The sequence below is a fragment of the Orussus abietinus genome, unplaced genomic scaffold (genome assembly GCF_000612105.2).
Source record: "Orussus abietinus isolate OABI.00-Male unplaced genomic scaffold, Oabi_2.0 scaffold10, whole genome shotgun sequence".
Classification (NCBI taxonomy): Eukaryota; Metazoa; Arthropoda; class Insecta; order Hymenoptera; family Orussidae; genus Orussus; species Orussus abietinus.
The window spans coordinates 187863-206912 of record NW_019396009.1 but is presented as its reverse complement, the minus strand read 5'-3'; the positions used below and the strand labels follow the sequence as shown (position 1 = coordinate 206912).

At 53.6% G+C, this 19050-nt stretch overlaps 4 protein-coding genes across 4 annotated transcripts; all 4 read right to left on the bottom strand.

The window, feature by feature from the left end:
• Nucleotides 1-274: 274 nt before the first annotated feature.
• On the bottom strand, nt 275-2038 carry LOC105699823 (band 7 protein AGAP004871). The gene is made up of 9 exons (XM_012425164.2): nt 1909-2038; nt 1703-1809; nt 1574-1646; nt 1417-1499; nt 1147-1350; nt 1031-1086; nt 896-974; nt 729-830; nt 275-641 (listed from the first exon to the last, which is right to left on the bottom strand). Exons 1-9 carry the CDS (start codon nt 2000-2002, stop codon nt 537-539), a joined length of 903 nt encoding a protein of 300 aa, XP_012280587.1. The 5' UTR covers nt 2003-2038; the 3' UTR covers nt 275-536.
• Nucleotides 2039-2904: 866 nt separating this feature from the next.
• LOC105699821 (mitochondrial inner membrane protein OXA1L) lies at nt 2905-5255 on the bottom strand. Its single transcript, XM_012425161.1, has 8 exons — nt 5094-5255; nt 4757-4931; nt 4402-4578; nt 4190-4333; nt 4022-4107; nt 3643-3909; nt 3383-3548; nt 2905-3114 (listed from the first exon to the last, which is right to left on the bottom strand). Exons 1-8 carry the CDS (start codon nt 5157-5159, stop codon nt 2954-2956), a joined length of 1242 nt encoding a protein of 413 aa, XP_012280584.1. The 5' UTR covers nt 5160-5255; the 3' UTR covers nt 2905-2953.
• A 1507-nt stretch (nt 5256-6762) lies between these two features.
• Nucleotides 6763-9465, bottom strand: LOC105699822 (beta-1,3-galactosyltransferase 5). Its single transcript, XM_012425162.2, has 4 exons — nt 9254-9465; nt 9074-9169; nt 8251-8848; nt 6763-7685 (listed from the first exon to the last, which is right to left on the bottom strand). Exons 2-4 carry the CDS (start codon nt 9074-9076, stop codon nt 7192-7194), a joined length of 1095 nt encoding a protein of 364 aa, XP_012280585.1. The 5' UTR covers nt 9077-9169; nt 9254-9465; the 3' UTR covers nt 6763-7191.
• A 3330-nt stretch (nt 9466-12795) lies between these two features.
• LOC105699600 (LIM/homeobox protein Lhx9) lies at nt 12796-14786 on the bottom strand. Its single transcript, XM_023434380.1, has 5 exons — nt 14524-14786; nt 14025-14198; nt 13668-13963; nt 13113-13351; nt 12796-13038 (listed from the first exon to the last, which is right to left on the bottom strand). The coding sequence occupies exons 1-5, from the start codon at nt 14784-14786 to the stop codon at nt 12796-12798; spliced, it is 1215 nt and encodes a 404-aa protein (XP_023290148.1).
• Nucleotides 14787-19050: the final 4264 nt, after the last annotated feature.

Below are 19050 nucleotides of genomic sequence, written 5' to 3'. Positions count from 1 at the left end.
TGCCGAATCCAGCCGAACCCATGGGAGCGCCACCAGGCATCCGTCGTTGCGGCTGTCATTCGCTGTCCGTTCTCTTTCGTCGCCGATCCCTTCGTCATCGTTGCTCGCGAATGACTCCTCGAATGGACACCTACCGATATCGATATTCCCCACGTAATTCAACCGTCCATTTTTTCGACCGTAAATCGTTGTTTTGAGATCTTCACTCTCTGAATCGCCATTGAAGCGGCATCGAGCAATGTCCGGCATATTGGTCACGTAACGCACGGGTGGGAATATATATACATATCTTTATTGTACACTCGCACACATCATACGTTGTATCAATAATTTAACAAGTTGCGTCAAAATGAAAAGTACAAATATTTACACTCGAAATTGCGAATACGCTAACCAACCGGTACACCTCCTGTCCCTCGAATTTCGGAAGTTATTCATGTTCCGCTTACATTACAAAATAAATCCCCGAATCATCCATTGGTTCCGGCGAGAGGACTTTTTTCGGGAACTAGTCTAGTTTTTAAGCGAAGGAGCGACTAGGAACTAGTCGCCTCTTTCGCTTTTATAAAATAAGTAAGCATGTCGATCGGCAAGGGAAACACTATCGTAGAGTTCTTCTCGGCCGAAATAGTGTTCAACGTCTGAAAGAGAAAATCGAAGGAAACTCGTAACAACTCCTCCGGTAGCGCGACTCGGGTGGCGGAGAAAAAAATTCGAATTTCGCTTGCCTGTAAATAGCGGAGCTGCAGGGCAGCAGGAGAGTCTCCGATAACCTCCGACGCTTCCCGTAGAGCCCGGCTGGCCTTTTGCTCGCCCTCGGCCGCGATTACCTGGAAGACGCGAGATGCGTCAGGCCCGAATCGGAAAGAAACGAGGAAAAGCGAGCGACGCGTACCTTTGCCCTGGCCTCCCGGGCGGCTTCGGCCTCGGCCGCCATTGCTCGCTGCAGCTGGACAGGGAGACGCACGTCTTTTCTGCAAAACCCCACTCGATTGGTCCTGCGAGTCGTCGCGGTCGGTTTTTTACTTACATCTCCACCCGCTCCACCTTGATGCCCCAGGTGTCGGTGGCTTCGTCCAGCGAGACCTGCCGAAGAAAGCGGGCACGAGCTCCGGCGTCTTTCGACCCTCTTCCTGACCGACTTACCTGCATATTGCCCGAGATGGTTTCCCGCTCGCTCAGAATCTCGTGGAGAGGCCTCGTGCCCATGGTATTCCTCAGGGTCGTTTGAGCCAGCAGTCGCGTACTGTGGTGAGCGTTCTCCACGTTGGCGATCGAAATCGTCGCGTTGTTCACGCGATAGTAGACCACCGCGTCGACGGAGACCGTCACGCTGTCCTTGGTTAATACCTAAGCGAAAGATGGGACGACGCGCGTGATTACACCCCTCGGGTACGAACGCGCACGAGTCCTTACCTCTTGCGGTGGCACGTCATACGTGCGGGTTCGGAGGTCGACTCTTGCGTAGCAATCGATGCACGGCAAAATGAAGAAGATACCTGAAAGAAACATCTCGAGCATCGTCGCTTTCCTCCCGCTGCCTCCCGCGTTGGGCTTACGGAACCTCTCTTACCGGGTCCTTTCGCTTCCCCTGACAAAAGACGACCAAGGCGGAAGATCACGGCTCGCTCGTACTCCTGAACCACCTGGAAACGCATCCGTGCCTGGTTAACGGGCGACTCCGCGAAGGAAGACGGATTACCTTGAAGCAGACGATGAGGGAGAACGGCATGGTCAAGATCACTAAGATCCACGAAAGGGCCATCAGAATTTTTCCACAGGTCGCCGAGTCGCCTTTACTGTCGCTGGCTAAAGATAAGGAACAAATGAGTGGCCCGTTTCCCGAAACAGCCAATTGCGCGTGCTTCGTTGCAACCGAAATCGGCGAAATGCGACGAGTCGACTCACCTCCGATAATGCGATTGCGAATATCATCAGGCCGAGTGTTGACGTGAATCGCGTTCTGACTTCTGCCGTTAGCATTGATCATCGGAATGGACATGTTTCCGGAATCTCTGCGAGAATCCTTAACTTTGCTCCCTGCTAAACGAACGAACGAGCGATACGATCACGAGGAACTTTCGAACGCGACTGTCAATTCCTGAGTTCTAAGACCGAAATCGATCCGATCGAAGAGCCCCCCCCGGCCGACCAACCGATCGAACGAACGACGGTTGAAAAAATAAACCGTCATTTTCCTAGTCTTTTCCGAGGGTTTAGAAAATAATACATCGTTTTCGCGGGCTAAGAATGGCCAAGGGTACGCCTTGAATGCGATGTCGCCAAACGACGGCGCGCGTATCGAGCCGATGAATACCAATCGATGTACCGATACCGGGCGTTACGTCGTCCTCCCTCTGCGCGACCTTTCAACTTTTTTTTTATCACACCCCCTCGAGTTTCCTTTTGTTTTGTAGACGGATCAAATTTTTAGGTGCTTCGCGGCGGGTTTTCATTGACGTTTAACAAATTACGCGGAGAACCAATCCAAGAAGCACCTTCGTTTTCTGCCAGCCGAGATGGAAATCCTTAATCGTTATCCGCGCCTCTGCTCGAGTAAGCGAAAGATTAATGAGTACATTACCACGCGGAAGAGTGACTTCGTGGACCGACGTGCCCCTTGTAAATGCTTCGGGTCGCGAAGACAAAAACGAATTGCGAAAGCGCTCGCTTAACCGACGTGTCGCCTGCCGCCGTATCCACGCAACGATTGTACGCACCACAGTTGTCCTCGACCTAGCCCGTTGCCCCTCGACGAAATGGATTCGTCGTCCACCTCGCCTCTAAGTAGTTAACCCGTTAGTGGTCGCATTAGCGGACATACTTCCTATACAATTTGTTTTCGAAGCCACGAACGGTTCTCGGTAGAATTGGATCGGTGCGTGAGCCAAGATAGGGGCGATATTAAATCAACATCGATTTATTACTAAAGTAGACTTAGAAGAATCGGATTTTATCTTTTCCGGGCTAAAATGCTGTTCGCAGATGGTGGCTGACTTTTTGGATTGTACGCGAAGGTTTTTTCTACGGGACCTCTTCCTGCGCGCTGAAACTGCATTTCATCTAGACGTTCTCTGTCCGCGAGTTCTCTTGCGATCTTCATGTTGACTATAGCTGTAAATATTAGAGACAATGCGATAAACATTGTGGAGTCTATGTATTTGAGTAAGGACCTGCGAGTTGCGAAGTCACATGAATTACTTTATAATGCCCTCTTTGCATGGAACGTCAAAGCGAAATGAACACCGCACGCGATCAATACTATACTTTATGGACTTTCTGTTATTACGCCCTGCTGCTTAAATTATTTAGGCTCGCAAAAGTTACTTCCGGGGAAAACTTCAGACAACTGGGATTCAATGAATGCTAAAGATACACTTACACTCTCGAAATCCTTCTTTGAAGCTTTTTTTCGATATGGGTAAATCGTCTTTATTGAGTGCCATCAATGGTTCGATGTTGAAATACTTTCGAACTTTTGGTATTCGTAACAAGCCAACTTGTGCCAAGGAAATGAAGTTTGATGAGACCCAATAACAAAGAATGGCCTGTAGGTGATATCGATACGATAAAAAGGTAATTTAAATAAGAAATATGCATCAATTTTTTAAAGCCAGTATTTAAAATAAATGATATACTCACTCCAGAAAAATTAACTGAGAAAGGTAGGACAATAAAAGGAAGAGCTCGCAGAAGATATTTTATCATGCCCAATGTTTCGAGTCTAGCGGTATCTACACCAACTTCAATGGTGATCCAGAGAGTAACGCTTGTAATTACTGGCAAGATGTAATATGGATCAGGTACCGTTAAGTCTGGAAACCACCAAAGACCACCTTGGCGCATACTTTCAACCGGAGCCTCTTGCATTCCTCGTAAAGCCGTAAATATTGAGAGAAAGACAGGAATCTAGATCATGAGGTAAATCGTATAATCTTCAGAATTATGTATAGCCAATGATTGCTTAATAAGAAAGAATGATATCACTAAAAATAAGGATGGAACGATTCATTGGCCATACCTGAGCTATAGATGGTAACATGTTCATCACAGGATTAATTTTCTTTTCATTCATAAAGGCGTACATTTCCTGTGAGTACCTTAAAACTGTAATCAAAGTATTATTGTTCGGTATTATCCCATTTCACTTGTCCTACCATTAAAGGTTATCTTTAAAAAATTAGGTCACCTTCGAGTTGATTTCCTGAGGTTCTGGCCTCTGATACTTTTTGTTGTAAATGTTGCATTTGTGGCAGATTGTTGTTCAATTTAGCTGCATTTTTCTGTGACATTATTACCACAGGGAACAGTATCAGTCGTACGCAAAGTGTACCTAAATTTAAAAAACAAAATCTCGTAAAGATTAAACAGACTAATTAGGGTATTCTCAATTGTAATTACCTATGGCTATACATCCCCACCAAGGTATATCGCAACCAACGTGTAATAATTCTAAGCAACGCTGGAACAGACCCGGTGGAGTATAGTTACAAAGACCAATGCTTGCCAAAGATGGTTCTCCTGTTGCACCGATAACGTCTAATACTTGTGTCACATCAACAGGAGGAGTTGGTATATCTGAAAAAGAACTTAATTAATATGTAAATATGTAGTCTGTTATTCTATAACCTTTGTCTAATAAAGGACACATAATTAAAACCCCAATCGAAGCTCATACAAACATGAAATCTTGTAACAGCGAATAATTTTGATCCAATGAAAAGAATGTACAATTATACATTTTCCATGTTCTTACCTGGAATATGATCTAATAAATTTACTGAGTCCTTTGTAACATCAGTACTTGCACAACGACCGAGCACTGCTTCAGAGATTCTGGTATATCTTAAACATTTATTGGAGACCACCATCCTTAAAATTGTCGTCTGACCATGACAAATTGTGTGCATCATTTTTGGCTGTGCAATAGCCTACAAAAATTAATACGACTTAGACAAATATGTTGGTATTAAAATGAAGCATTTTTATAAAGAAAGGTGAAAAGATAAAACAAATTTTCCTTTGGCATGTCGGGCAGTACTCTACATTAACATAACCTATTTCTTTACAAGTAATAAGATAGATAGACTTACATAGGTGAAATTACTCGTTTTTGATTTTGCCTGATGGCATAAATGAAAGCAAACACGTGACAACATCTTGCTGAGGTTTTTCAATAACTTAGATTTGTTCTAAACCGCATCCGTGCAATTACTTTTCACCACACCTGCATGCATGCAGTACAGAATGGTACAGATGTATGTACACTGGCGGCCATGAATGGCTTCCTCGTGTACATGGTGCAGCCTGGTGGTGGTAAAGTACACGTAACGTTAAAAACGAGCTCGAGAACATAAGTATGTACTTGCGGTACTGGATGTATAATAAACTGTAAAATAATTAATGTAATAAAGCAACTTATTCAACAATAACAAAATGAGTACGTTTAATTAGACGAGCATGTCTAGCAAACCCTCTAATCGCCTATTCTTGATCCTTGAAAATCACTCGTAGATCTAAGGCACGAAACTCGGTGCCATCTCCTCGGTTGTCCTATGATTCTGTTAGAAATCGGAAATTTCAACCCCTAAAATTTTTGTCCGTGCCACCTCCTCGGTTATCCTATGTTCCTGTTAGAAATCGGAAATTTCAACCCCTAAAATTTTTGTCCGTGCCACCTCCTCGGTTATCCTATGTTCCTGTTAGAAATCGGAAATTTCAACCCCTAAAATTTTTGCCCGTGCCACCTCCTCGGTTATCCTATGTTCCTGTTAGAAATCGGAAATTTCAACCCCTAAAATTTTTGCCCATGCCACCTCCTCGGTTATCCTATGTTCCTGTTAGAAATCGGAAATTTCAACCCCTAAAATGTTTGCCCGGGAGAATTTCGTGCCACCTCCTCGATTGTCCTATGATCCTATTCCATCTCTGGCGATTTGTAACAGGAACATAGGATAACCGAGGAGGTGGCACGGGCAAAAATTTTAGGGGTTGAAATTTCCATAACAGGAACATAGGATAACCGAGGAGGTGGCACGGGCAAAAATTTTAGGGGTTGAAATTTCCGATTTCTAACAGGATCACAACCGTTACAATCGAGGAGGTGGCATCGAGTTTCGTGCCTTAAATCTACGAGTGATTTTCACGGATCAGGAATAGGCGATTAGAGGGTTTGCTAGACATGCTCGTCTAATTAAACGTACTCATTGTTATTGTTCAATAAGTTGCTTTATTACATTAATTATTTTAGTTTATTATACATCAGGTACCGCAAGTACATACTTATGTTCTCGAGCTCGTTTTTTACGTTACGTTTCGTTATCACCACCAAGCTGCACCATATACACGAGGAAGCCATTCATGACAGCCAGTGTATGTACCAGAGATGGGTAACAGGAGGCAAGTGCGTTAGCCGTCCGCATCCTCCACCGGGGGACAGCACAGACCGCGATCGCGTGACCCTGCCCGTGAGCAATCTCCCAACTCATCTCTGGGGTTGGGTAGTGATGCGTCATTTGATGTTTTTTTTTTCCTTCAGTATTTTACGTAACATTCAAGTAAAATACCTAACAAATTACCCCATAAAGATGGCGGTGCTGAAACCTCACCTTTTTAAAGTGGACGTTTTAAAAACCGTTTAAAGTCGTCTGAAAACGCCAAAAACCCCTAGAAACGGATATTTCTAAAAAAAAATTGTAGCCACTAGCTCGAGAAATCAATTTGCTAACATAGGATTCGGACTCCTATGGATAATCTGCATTCTTTGACATAATGTAACGATTACGATCATTATATTTCTTTGTTCTTTTTACAGTAATCATCGAACATTTTGGCTCACAAATTATTTCAGAAATGCAATCTAGCTTCCTATCTAGCAAAATATACATATTTTCTTCAAACCTTTGCTGATATTTGAGAAATCTACAAGGGACACAGATTTATTTGTATAGCTCAAATGGTTCCATGTGCAGTCTCCTAATTTCTTCCTGCATAGGTTAATTACTATTTACATCAATGTCAAGAAAATACACCTAGCCACTCATTAAACTCCCCACTTCAAAATGTTTCCTACTATGTCGACATGCATCTTGGCAATAAACTTTCGAATTATTATTGCTGGTTAATGTTCTGTCCAGTTGCCTTTCAGACAGAAAATGAACACAAGCGAATGATTTGACCTAGAATTTCGCATTAAGTTAAATTAGAAGAAACAACATTGTGCAGTATTCGCATAGTATTCTCTGTTAAGTCTGGAGGTCCAAATATAAACTCCCGGTGACTTTTTGGATTTTGTAGAAAATTTTTCATAGCTTTAGCAGTTAGAACTAATGGGCAAGCAGATGTTTTTGTAAGATTCACTCTCCTTGCAAGAATTCCAGTGACATGCACATCGTCGATCCAAAAATATGGCTGTCGTTGGGCTTCCCTATACAGGAGGAATACACTATCCGGGGAATAAAGAATGGCATATCCGGAACAATAAGAAGGGTAACTTCGCCCAGGATATTCTTGTGGAGATACTCTCCACTTAGATCGCCATGATCGTTTAACCGCAGCTGTGGGGAAGCGATCACACAGAATTAATCGCCTAGCGCCCAAGGGAGATAGACTGTGTGTCAGGAACTCCAACATGGCAGGAACATGAACGAACACATCGTCATCTAGCTTTAACACATATTTGGCACCTACGCAGAACAAAACAGCGAAATAGCTTCTGAAGGCGTGTAGCATTAAGCGGAATTCACGATTGTGTTAAATAAAAATCAAAGCTAAATATTTACAGTTGAGATATTTTAGCAACCACATAAGGTTTAGACTACTATTATATTAAAGAAAAAAAAAGAGAAAAATGGTTAAGCGACAGTGGGTAGGACTACAACAATGTGCCCTGCAGTATCTCAAAAAAACCCTGTTATAAGAAATTGATAGACTTCAGATAATGTAGCATGATACAATTTAAAAGCAAAAAAAAGAAAAACAATTTACAAGTAAAGCAGAACATTGACTACTGCTTCTAGTGATCCTTTTACATGGCAATTATTTTTACACAACCTGGCACAGCACAACCATAATGTAAATCCTACAATTAATTTTTGTATATTATTTAAATATTACCAATATAAGGTACAGACTTGCTTTAGGTATTTGTGTAGAACTGCGCACATTGATATCACTTAAATTAGAAAGTTTTCATAAAATTCTTTTAACAAACCCAATGGCTACATACGATATTTTTAATAATTCTCTTACTTGGACAATGATATGCAGCCCACTTTAATGCCATCACATGCTTGTAGGTCATATTTCTATAGGCATCCAAAAAGTTTCCTTGTATTAGGTCACCGTAGATCTTGTTCTCCTCTTCCAATCTCAATTGATAATCGTTTGAATATCCCACTAGAAATAGTACAACTACAGAGTTTGTTCGATGACCCCACGTTTCTCGTACGACGAGTCTCTTTGGAAAGTTTGCTGGTGCCGAATGTATCATCATCAATAAAAGAGGTTGAGTATTATTACATGGATCATGATTAATTGTAAATTTAAAGTTCTTTATGTCAACTAAAGTGGTTTTGTCATTATGATCTAATTCGCTCATCGAATAGGGTTGTGGCACCATAGAAATATTTTCAGGTAAAACTAGAAGGTAAGCTGGATTTGAGGTCGGCCAGAGAAACATTTCGGAATGAACCGTGCAAAGCCAAAAGGATAAGCATCCTATAATCGTAATCGCCACTATGACGAACGGAACACACGAAGGCAGCCTAGGAATGCAGACCCTCCGCTTTTCCATCATGTTAGCAATGTTCTGACATTTTTGTAGATATTCATGTCTTTTTCGAAAACCCTGGAAAAATATTGTCTATGATTAACTCGATACTTTATACCTTTCTAAAGAAAAAAAAAGTGTTCAATGAAATTCATTATCGAGATACTAAGAGATTTTAAATGCTGCAAGGTGAAACAAATTGTTAATAATCAATCAAATAGTATTCATTGTCGATATTATAATTATTAAGATTTTCTGGAAATACATAGAAAATGAGAAAGAATACAAATATGAAATACTTGCCATAAATTGATTTAAAACTGCAAAAATGACAAGAATGATCCAATTGCTCGGGAATGGGACTAAGTGACATTTTTACATATCCTCGATAAAGCTTGTCTGCAATAAAACGAGAATATGAAAAATAAAATAAACGGTGACCGTTATTTCGTTGTATTTTATGGCCGATGTGACTTAACCTACCACAGAGATATCAGGAAACGTAGGCGATTTTTTTCACAGATATCCGCAAATAATTTAGGTTCACATGACGGGAATTGTCAAACGGTATCACCAAGTTTTCACCCAACGTCAACGGTACAAACTGACACGAACCAATACGAACTATTATATTGTATCGTATCTTTTTGGATTTCGGCCACTACCGCAGGCCCAGTACCAGAATATGAACTATTGCTAACTATCCAAGAACGTTTGACGCCGGTTCAATAAAAATTCGAGAGATCGCTCGAGAAACTATTTACCCGACCGTAGATCAGTGGCGCTACTATGCGGACCCTCCGAGAAGCGGGTGCGTTTCGTTGCGTCCTCCAGCGTCGGTATCGATTTACCACGAAAGTAACCCGGGCGTCTTACCCTCTCCTCCCTCGTTGCGTCTCGTCGGTAGAACCTCCCAATAAGTTCGTTCCGCGATCATCTCGCGTATATTCCAGCTCAAAGATGAGACGTGCAACTTAATTCTCACGACTCTTTCATTAATGGGAGTCATTTTTTTAACATGGAATTCGTTTCGATGCAAGAAACAAACCAACGGGGAAAGGCTCGGAAGAAAGCAGTAACTCGAAAGCAATTATTTTTCAGGGTGCGGAATTGCGCCGCGGGTGCAATCGTCAACGCGAGGCAGTAATTCCGCGATCGATACACGAAAAGTGAAAAAAAGGAGGATATCTCCGCGGCGGCGCTGGGTGGCAAAAAAGTAAGTCGATTCCGACGCGTCGTATTCCTCCCGATACCCGTGGTATTCGAAATGTGCCCGACGCCGTTAATTTCAGGCCACCTTTCAACGACCCGATGTAAACCGATGCAACCGATGCAAACGAAGAACGCGCGTTCAACGGACGACTTCTTTCGGGATCGATCGAGCGAGGACACGGAGCACCGCGGCAAGGTTATCAATGAAATTTCTCGCGTACCCGAATCCGTCCCGTCGCGTAGACGCGGTTTCGCCATTAAAAGTTAACGGTTTCGACACCCTCTCCATGGCGGGTCGCTCGGGCAAAAAGTAGGAGAAAACCGACGGACCATTGTCTCGGACCGAAATCCGTGTAGGCGGGCATTCGCGAACCCCCCGAATTCCCTCGGCATGGCGAGCTTTGTTCGGATCCTGGTATAATGGCCGCTATCTCCTCTCTCGTTCTCCTCCGCGCGACATTCTTCCCGGAGGAACCATCGCGGACAAAGAATCTCGCTCCGCTCCGAAGAAGGTTAAAGGACGGAAAAAGAATCGATACGCGAATAAGCGATGCGCCGGTTGGATAATCCGTAAAAAAAGTGAGAAAACGGAGGGCCGGTCGCGCCGCCCAGCACCTGTACAGGGTGGAAGGAAGCATGGAAGGTCCCCTCAGGTCCCCTCCCCGTTCCTCCCGGGCCGAGTCTTCCGCTCCCGATAACTACGCCACTCGATTCCCCAACGGTACCGCTTCTTTCCCGCGGAGAGGGGCCGCGGAATAAATCGAGTCGCGGCCAATGGACGTCGCGACGTCCCGACGTCCGTTGGAGCGGGACGGGTTCTGCCCTCGGGAGGGACATTATTTACCCGGGGGATCGGTCGGTAGACAATGCCACGACTAGTGGCCATCTTTCCTTCTTTTTCTATACTCCATATGCATCGGCCGGCCCACCGGGGACCGAACGGAGACGAGTCCCCTCCTAAGAAATCCTTATCGCTCCGCGTATGTCCTCGTGCGACCACCCGAGCCGTATCGACCGACGCTACGCCGCGCCGTCCCAGAGAGGGTGGCTCGAGGCGCTCCTTCGAGGACCGACGCCGAGTCGCGGTTGGACGGGACTTCGGCATCGCAGATCCGCGAGGATATTTAATAAACCGGATTTCGAGCTAACGAGCCCCCGCTAGACTCGCCGGGATCTAGGCGAGTCTAGCGGGGGCGATCCTCCCCTAGATTTCGCCGGACGCGGTCCGGTCGAGTCGAACGTCTCCGTCGTCGTCCCGCTTTTTGCGGGCGGCTCGCCCTCCCGGCGCGCCGCCAAAAACCAACGGGTATTTACGCGGATTTGCATAGACGGCCTCGCGGTTCCCGGCCGAGGCGCGCGTTTTTCCGCCTCTCGCTTGGCGCGCTAACGAAGCTTCCTTCCGTTCGCGGAGCGCCCGGGAACGGTTCCGAGAGGCGCCGAGAGGCGCCGAGAGGTACCTTCTCGGTACCGAGAGAAGGAGAGAGCGAGCAAGCCCGCCCGCGCTAGGCCCCGGCGCTAGCTCTAACCATTGTGGCTTGAGTTCATTAAATGTTAACGAGATTCTCAATTTCTTCATTTTGCTGATGAGTCACCGCGCGGTATTCGGACCCGCATATAGATTGAAAATTAACTTATATGAGCGCCGACAAAATATATGGCACATGCCCACGAGTTCACGTGCTCTCGAGGATGCATCGGGCCGCGACCGCTCTCGCGAGGCCTTCGTTGACACGAGCGTCGCCATCTCGTTCCTCCCGACGTCGATAACGGCCCCCTCCCCCGGGACCCGGGACTCGAGTCCCGAAAATCGGGGACTCCGATCGGTCGTCTTATCGGCCGTTCCGTTTTAACGCGTCGTCTCCAGCCGCCCGCGAATCGGACTATCGCGGCAGCGCGCGCGCCCGCCCGATAACGACCGACGTCCCCCTTGAGCGCACGTATTCAAATTAGCCGTTAAAGCGCGCCGATATCGCGAAAACGACGCGACGACACGAGCGCAATCTATACGAATCGAAATTAATGGAACCGAGGAAAGAGGAAACGGACGGGGACGACTCCGGCTTCCTTACCTCCGATGACGCCCCGAGGGACGCGTTCTCGAAGAGGGAGGTCTCGAAGGGGGACACTCTTTGCACCGCATTCTATATTAATGACTTGAAGTTATAAAGACACCGAATCGGTAAAGTCGAGCGAGAGATCGCTCGCAACGTCTAGATAACGAGTACTCGCTAAATCTACGGTCGAAAGCCAGGCGATTCGGGCCTCGCGCGATGCTCTGCCCGGTGGCACCCGATTCGCTCAAAGTAGGAACGCTCCCCGAGTCGAATCCGCGATGGACGCTCGTCTCTTCCTCCTATGTATATTTTCCGATGCCTGCAGAATGTACAAAATGCGAGGGGATAACGGAGTCCGGCCTCGGCGCGTCGACTCCCGGTTCTCTCTGTACAGACGAAACGGAACCCGGCCGGAAATCGGGAGACGTCCGGGTATCTGCGTCAATCGACGAATCGAGGTCGTTCGGCTCGTCGAGCGGCGCTCGATTCGATCGTCGCTTAGAAAAGTCGATGCAAAAGTATGTACTACCGCGCCGGGATGGTGGCTCGTAAACGCTTTTATATACATTGAAGTGAGGAATATCGCGCGGGCGCATAGTTAAATATACATAAATATATATATATAAAGGGAAAAGGAAAAGGGATCGCGTAGTTTTGCGCGCGCCGACGAGGATTCTACGAGCGCGTCCGGCAGTCCCTTGCCCTCGGCCCGGACGGCCGTTTATCCTCGCTCCGCGCGTCGGCCCAGGGTGGCGGCCGTCAGTAGAGGCCGGAGAAAGTCACGCGGCCGGGGTGCAGGTGTCGCAGGGCGTGCAGCTCCTCGATGGAGGCCGGGGGCAGGCCGCTGCCGTCGGCCAGGTGAGCCGGGCCAGGCCCGACCGGGGGCGAGCCGTCGGCGCCCGAGGCGGCGGGCGTCCCGGCGCCGTTGCCCGAGTTGCCGACGCCGCCTTCCTGGCGCAGCATGTTGCGCCGCCACTTGGCCCGGGCGTTTTGGAACCAAACCTGCATCAGAACGGGGGCATGGTTCCAGTCTTGGGGCGCGAGGGGGCGAGAGGGGGCGCGCGGCGAGGTCCTACCTGGAGGACGCGCTTCGACAGCCCCGTCTTTTGCGCCAGCTGCTTCAGGTCCTTGGCGTCGGGGTTCTGGTTGATGGCGAAGTAGCTCTTCATCGTCCGGAGCTGGTGGTGCTTGAAGCTGGTCCGCATGCGCTTCGTCCGCTGGCTCTGGTGCACCGAGCCCGGGGAGCCGACGGAGGACGCCTCGTAGGCGCTCAGGGACTCCATCGACGAGGACAGCTCGCTGGGGTGGAGCAGCTCTGCGCACAGTCGAGGCGTCTCGTTTTCCGGCGGACTGGGCTTGGACCCGGGCCGCGTCCGGCCCCGAGTCCGGCTCCCGCTCCCGCTCCGTCGCGCGACCCCTCGAGTCGACGCCGCCTCGCAGGTGTCGCCGCGAGTACTTGCCCGAGAAGCATTGTGGGCCGAGAGACGACGGCATTGTTCGCCCTCGGGCCAATTACCGGACCTCCCCCTCGATTCGCGATCGCCGTCGTCCTTTCGGGCGCCCACCCTCGCGAGGAGCGAGACCCGGAGCGAGACCCGGGGCCGAGTGGGGGCGGGGGGTGGAGGGCTCACCGAGCGCGCCGGCCGCCAGCCGCATGGTGACGGGCAGGTCGGAGCCCGCGGCCGCCTCGGACAGCTTCCGCTTCCTAGGGCGCCCCTTCTGCGCCGCCTGGCCGGGCCCGGCGGCGCCCGGGACGCCCAAGGCGCCCAGGGCGCCCAGGCCGCCCAGGCCGCCGTGGGGGCTCTGCTCCGCGACGCCGTAGTAGGCCGGCACCGGCGAGACCCCCGGCGAGCCGATGAGCGAGTCCTCGGCGCTTCCGGAGGCGCTCCCGTAGTCGGCGGCGCAGCAGACGAGCTCGTAGTGCGGCCTGCGGGCAGAGAGCGGGGGGGAGTCCGCGTCCTCGGGGCGCCGGGGCGCCGGGCGCTCACCTGCAGTAGACGAGGCCCTCCCGCTGGCCAAAGTGGTCGCCCTTGTTGAGGGGCGTGCCGCAGGAGGCGCACGTGAAGCAGGCCACGTGGTAGACGAGGTCCCTCGCCCTCATGACGAGCTCCGAGGCGGAGATCCCGGCGCGGCACCGCGCGCACCGCGACACCGCGAACAACCTGCAAGGAGGCAAGACGGAGTCCCCCGGAGTCCGGGGACCCCCGGGAACGGCCCCGCCACAAATCACCGCGGTTACTTATGGCGGGCGTTAGCCGACGCGAACGGAATCCGAGAGATCTCCGGCGGATCCGCGCCCGATGCCCATTAGCGGACATTTTGTGTGGTCTCGGAAGCATAGGTGACGCTCCTATGCAAATCCCGGAGAACCCTCATAAATAGCCGCCGGCGGCCGGCGGCCGGAGGCCCGGCGGCCCGGCGGCCCGGCGGCCCGGCGGCCCGGCGACCCGGGGGAAACGGAAGCGCGAAGCCGCCGCGCGTACTAACCGGTAGTAGTCCTCCTTGCAGTAGATGTTGCCGTCCCGGGCGAAGCAAGTCAGCTCGGCGGCCAGGGGCAGGCGGCAGTGGCAGCAGCGCAGGCAGCCGCAGTGCCAGGCGCGGTCGGCCGCCCGCAGGTACCACCGCTCGCAGATCTCGCGGCCGCAGCCCCCGCAGCCCAGGGCGCTGCCGGGCCCCTCCGCGGCCGGGCCCCCGCCCGCCGCGCCCGACGCGCCCGACGCGCCCGCTCCGCAGCCGACCTCCTTCAGCATGGCGCGGCCTCATCGCGGCCGGCCGACCTCATCCCGGGGCCGAGGGCCCCGCGGTCCGCCCCTCCCCCGGCCCGGGGGGAGGATCGCGCCGAGGCAGAAAAAGCGGGCCGCGGACGTCGCGTCGATACGACTGTCCGCGGGGCGGGGAGGGGCCGGAGGGCCGGCGGACGCGGCCGAGGTCCAGGGACGGCGGAAAAATTTTAACGATCGCCTCGCCGCGCGCGATTCCGCCCTTCCTCTTCTTGCCTACCTGAATTCGGGCGGCCCCGGCTAGGAACGGTAGCGCGACTAGTTCTTTCGGCCGACGCTCCACGGGATTCTTTCCGAGGAATTCCCCTCCCCCCGCCGATCGGCTCCCGATACCGACGCCGGCGGGGCCCCGGGGCCCTCGCTCGCCCCCGCGACCGACGCCGCCGAGCGGGCACTACCGAGCGCGCGACGCGGCCTCTCCGCGGCTCCCGAGAAAGCGTCCGCGGCGAGAGCGGTCGGCGGACTTTGGGAGCATCCGCGGAGGAGCGGACGACGTCGCCGCGCCGCGCCGCGCCGCGTCGCGCCGCGATAGGAGGGGCGACCGCGCGAGCCCACCTCCGCCGCCCGGGGGAGCCCCACCGATCGTTACGCCCCCGCCGGCGCGACGACCGCCGCGACCGGTCGCCCCCGGGGTCGGGTCGCGGAAAGCGCGCGGCGGTCGGCGGGCGGGCGGACGCGCGTCGGGGCGGCCCTCGTCGGCCGCTCGATAGGCGCCGTCGGCGAATCGCGCCTCGAGGAGGGGCGAGCCTCGCTCTCCATTGGCCGCGTCCCCCGGGGAGCCGGCCTCCCAGCATCCGCGTCGGCGGCGCGAGTCATCTGGCGGGCGGCCGACGAAGCGCGCCGGGACGCGTCGCCCCGACCCCGGCTCCGGAGCCGACCCGGGAGCGCGTTATTTAATTGGCGCTTCCGTGGACCGGGCGAGTCGCGTCGCGTCGCGGCGCGTCGCGGCGCGTCGCGTCGCGCCGGCCTGGGGCGACTAATGGGCTCGCGTCACGTGCTAAACGCTCCTCGGTCGAGCGGCCGCGCACCGGCGCGTGCACGAGCGCGGAAACGATCTTCCCCCGCTGCCACTTGCTTTGTGCCACCGGGGGGACGTTATTTCTGCGTCGCGTGTCGCGTCACCGAGATTCCCGCCAGAACTAGTTATCGAAACTCGGTTTCGCGCCCCCTCGGGACCGCCCTCTCCTCGGGGTCAATGGGGAAATAACGGGCGCGCCGCCGGATCGCTTTCCCGGCGGAAAACGCGGACCGGAAGCGGAGAGCCGCCCGGCGCCAGAGGAGGGAAGGAGCCGGAGCCGGCACGAGGCGTGAAATACGAGCCGAGGGTGGAAAGATCCAAGGAAGCCGAACCGGTCGCGTCGACTCTCGTCGCCCTCGACACCCACGGGTCCCGCGGCTCGGTAGCGCCGGGTCGGGTCGGCCGCGACTCGGTGTTTACCCAGGGCCCCGCCCCGGGTAACGGCCGGGGTAACGGCCCGGGCTACGGCGACGGCCGCCACGCGTCTCCGCGTATTTTCTCGCCGGGACCGGCCGGCCTCCCCTCGTTACGGCGGACGAGAACCCGCGTTAACGACGTTATAACGCAACGCTGTTGCGGGGACGCCGACGACGCGCCGCCTCCGCAAAGTGGCCCCGGAATAAGTGCCGCGTAAATTACTCCTCGGGAGGGACGGCCGTGGGGGCTACCGGCCGGGATCCGCGGTGTTCCTACACGGGCGGAAAATTTGTCGAATTTTCGTATACACCGGTCTCGATCGGCTCGACGATCCAGCGGAGGAGGAGGAGGGAAGGGCCCGCTAACGAGTCCCTCCCGATTCCCGGCGTTTGTCCGCTCGGGGGCCGCGGGCATAAATTACGACGGTCCGGCGCGATCCGGCGCGGCCGAGCTAACGAAGGATCCGATTCGCCAACGGGACGTCCGAAGTGACGATGGATTTGGAAGCAGGCGCCGAGCGAACGAGAGCTTTGAGTTATCGGCCCGAGTCGAAAGGGGCTGGCAGGGGGCGGCGAAAAGTGATATAATTGTTTGCGAGGGTGTCGGCCGGCCGAGCGGCCGAGCGGTCGAGCGGTCGGCCGGTCGGCCGGTCGACCGGTCGGACCGGCGATAGGCGCTCCTCGCGACGACGCGGTCGTAAATCGAGGCGAGCGGATGGCGAGTCGATGGCGCATTGATTGCCTTGCATCTCATCAGGCTCCGACTTCTACGCCCCGGCTACCAGGCCCGGCTGAAATACCCCCGAGGAGTCGAGGCCCGCGCCGCCGGGGAAAAATCTCCCCGATATTAAATTACTCGGGCCCTCTCCGCGGTAAATCACGGCCAGCTTTTCGCCCTCCCCGGATTTTCCGGACTTTTCGCGAACGTTTAAAGGGCACCAACGAGTTAATACGCCGATCCATTAGTTCGGGACCGTAATTTACGTATTTGCTCTTCGGCCTGTAAATCTTCGGGACGGGAGGACGCACCGACTCGGCCGAGTACCCAATATGGATAGGAATGCATGGCATTACCATAATATTAATAGTTTATTTACCGAAGCCCATACGTCACCGCGTTCCAGTTAACGTCCGCTGCAACGGGCGGGCGCGCGCTCCTACGCTCGGCGCTCCATTATCCCGGACGCGGACTCGGCTCGGCCGGGCTCGACCGGGCTCGACCGGGCTCGACCGGACTCGCCTCGCCTCGTCTCGACTCGGCGGACGATTTTTCGTAATGACCCGCAACTTTGGGCGGCGATCGAGAGGTAGCGCGTCGTAAGTACGGGTTCCGCTCCCATCGCGCGGCGGCCGAGTCATCGTCCGAGTCCGCGCCGAGGAAAGTCGCGGGCCTCGCGCTCGGAGACCGTCCGGGGCCGAAATAATCGAGGGGAATTTGCAGAGTAATAGTTCGGAAGGCCCGCAATTAAATGCCATTACCTCCGGACGCGGTCCCGCCCCCGCCGGGCCGAGGTTAAGGTTTAAGCAGGTAGCCCCTCCTCCGGGCTCGTTGCCTTCGTCTCCTTTGATGTCACTTTGGCCGGGCCGGTGCCGAGATATCGGGAGGGGCATTCCATTCGCGATTAGGTGATGACTCACGGTACTTCACCGGGGTACGAACGGAGAATACGACGGTCAAATTGAGCCTGAATGCCCCAAACCGCTTCCAAGGGAGGACGACCGGTCGCCGTCGCCTCTCCTCGCCCGAGCTTCGTGACACCGCGATATCTTTCACCCTCTCCCCGGCTCCGGCCCCGGCCCCGGCTCATCTTTTTCCGTTCAGCGGGACCGGCGCCGGAGGTCGGCCAGGGTCGAATTTGGATTCCGCTGGGCGCGATCGGACAGCGGTCTCCTCCCGAGCCGACCTCAAAGGGGCCGGCTCGCTCCGGGACGTCTCGCGAGAGTTTCCGAGCGCGCTCCCGGTCCGGGTGATGAGTCGACGAGCGATAAATGCCGAGACGCTGCTACCATTGTGCTTTGTTCCGCTCCCATTCCCGACTCGGTCGAGTCGTCGTTTGCCGTTTGCCGGTGGCCGGTGGCCGGTGGCCGGTTGCCGCTTGCCGGGCCGCGCGGGCACGCGCGACGTCGAGCATCGCCGACTCCCCTGTTTACGCGGCAGATTAAAGTGCATCTGGTTTGCTGCTCGGTGACACCCGAGCGCCCTCGCCGGCCCCGTCGGCCCCCGGCGGGAGGCCGATGTTTGCGGTCCCGCTCCCGGGGGACGACTCCCGAAGTTTATCCGTTTGCTTTTTTCCGGTCCGTCTCTCCCGCGCCCCCGACCGGGCCGAGCGCACCTGCGACCGCGGCGATTTCTCCGCTCCTAGTCCGAGCCCGGGCGTCTCGCGGCAAGGAGGGTTCCGGGATCCGCTTAGGCGGAATTACCGGAGACGCGGCTCCTCCGGGAGCAGGCGGCGTCCGGCCGAAAATGCGAGTTTAGCGAGGGGAGCGGCGGAGCGAGTGCACTAATCGCGGGTGGATCGTGCTCGGTACCTGTGCAGGTGTCCGCACAATGTCGACGGATAATTTCGCACGGTCGGCCGGCTCCGGGCGACGCGAGGGCGACGCGAGGGCGACGCGAGGGCGGGGGCGATCCCGAATCTCGGATCTCGAATCTCGAATCTCGAATCGAGCGGGACCGGCAGGTCGGGGAGGGAGACGCGCCGGCGATTCGTCACAGATATTATTTGGAGGGCCCCTCGGGAGGATCGCACAATACGAGTCAACACGGCTGTCCGCGTAATGAAGTACTTTTCCGAGGGGT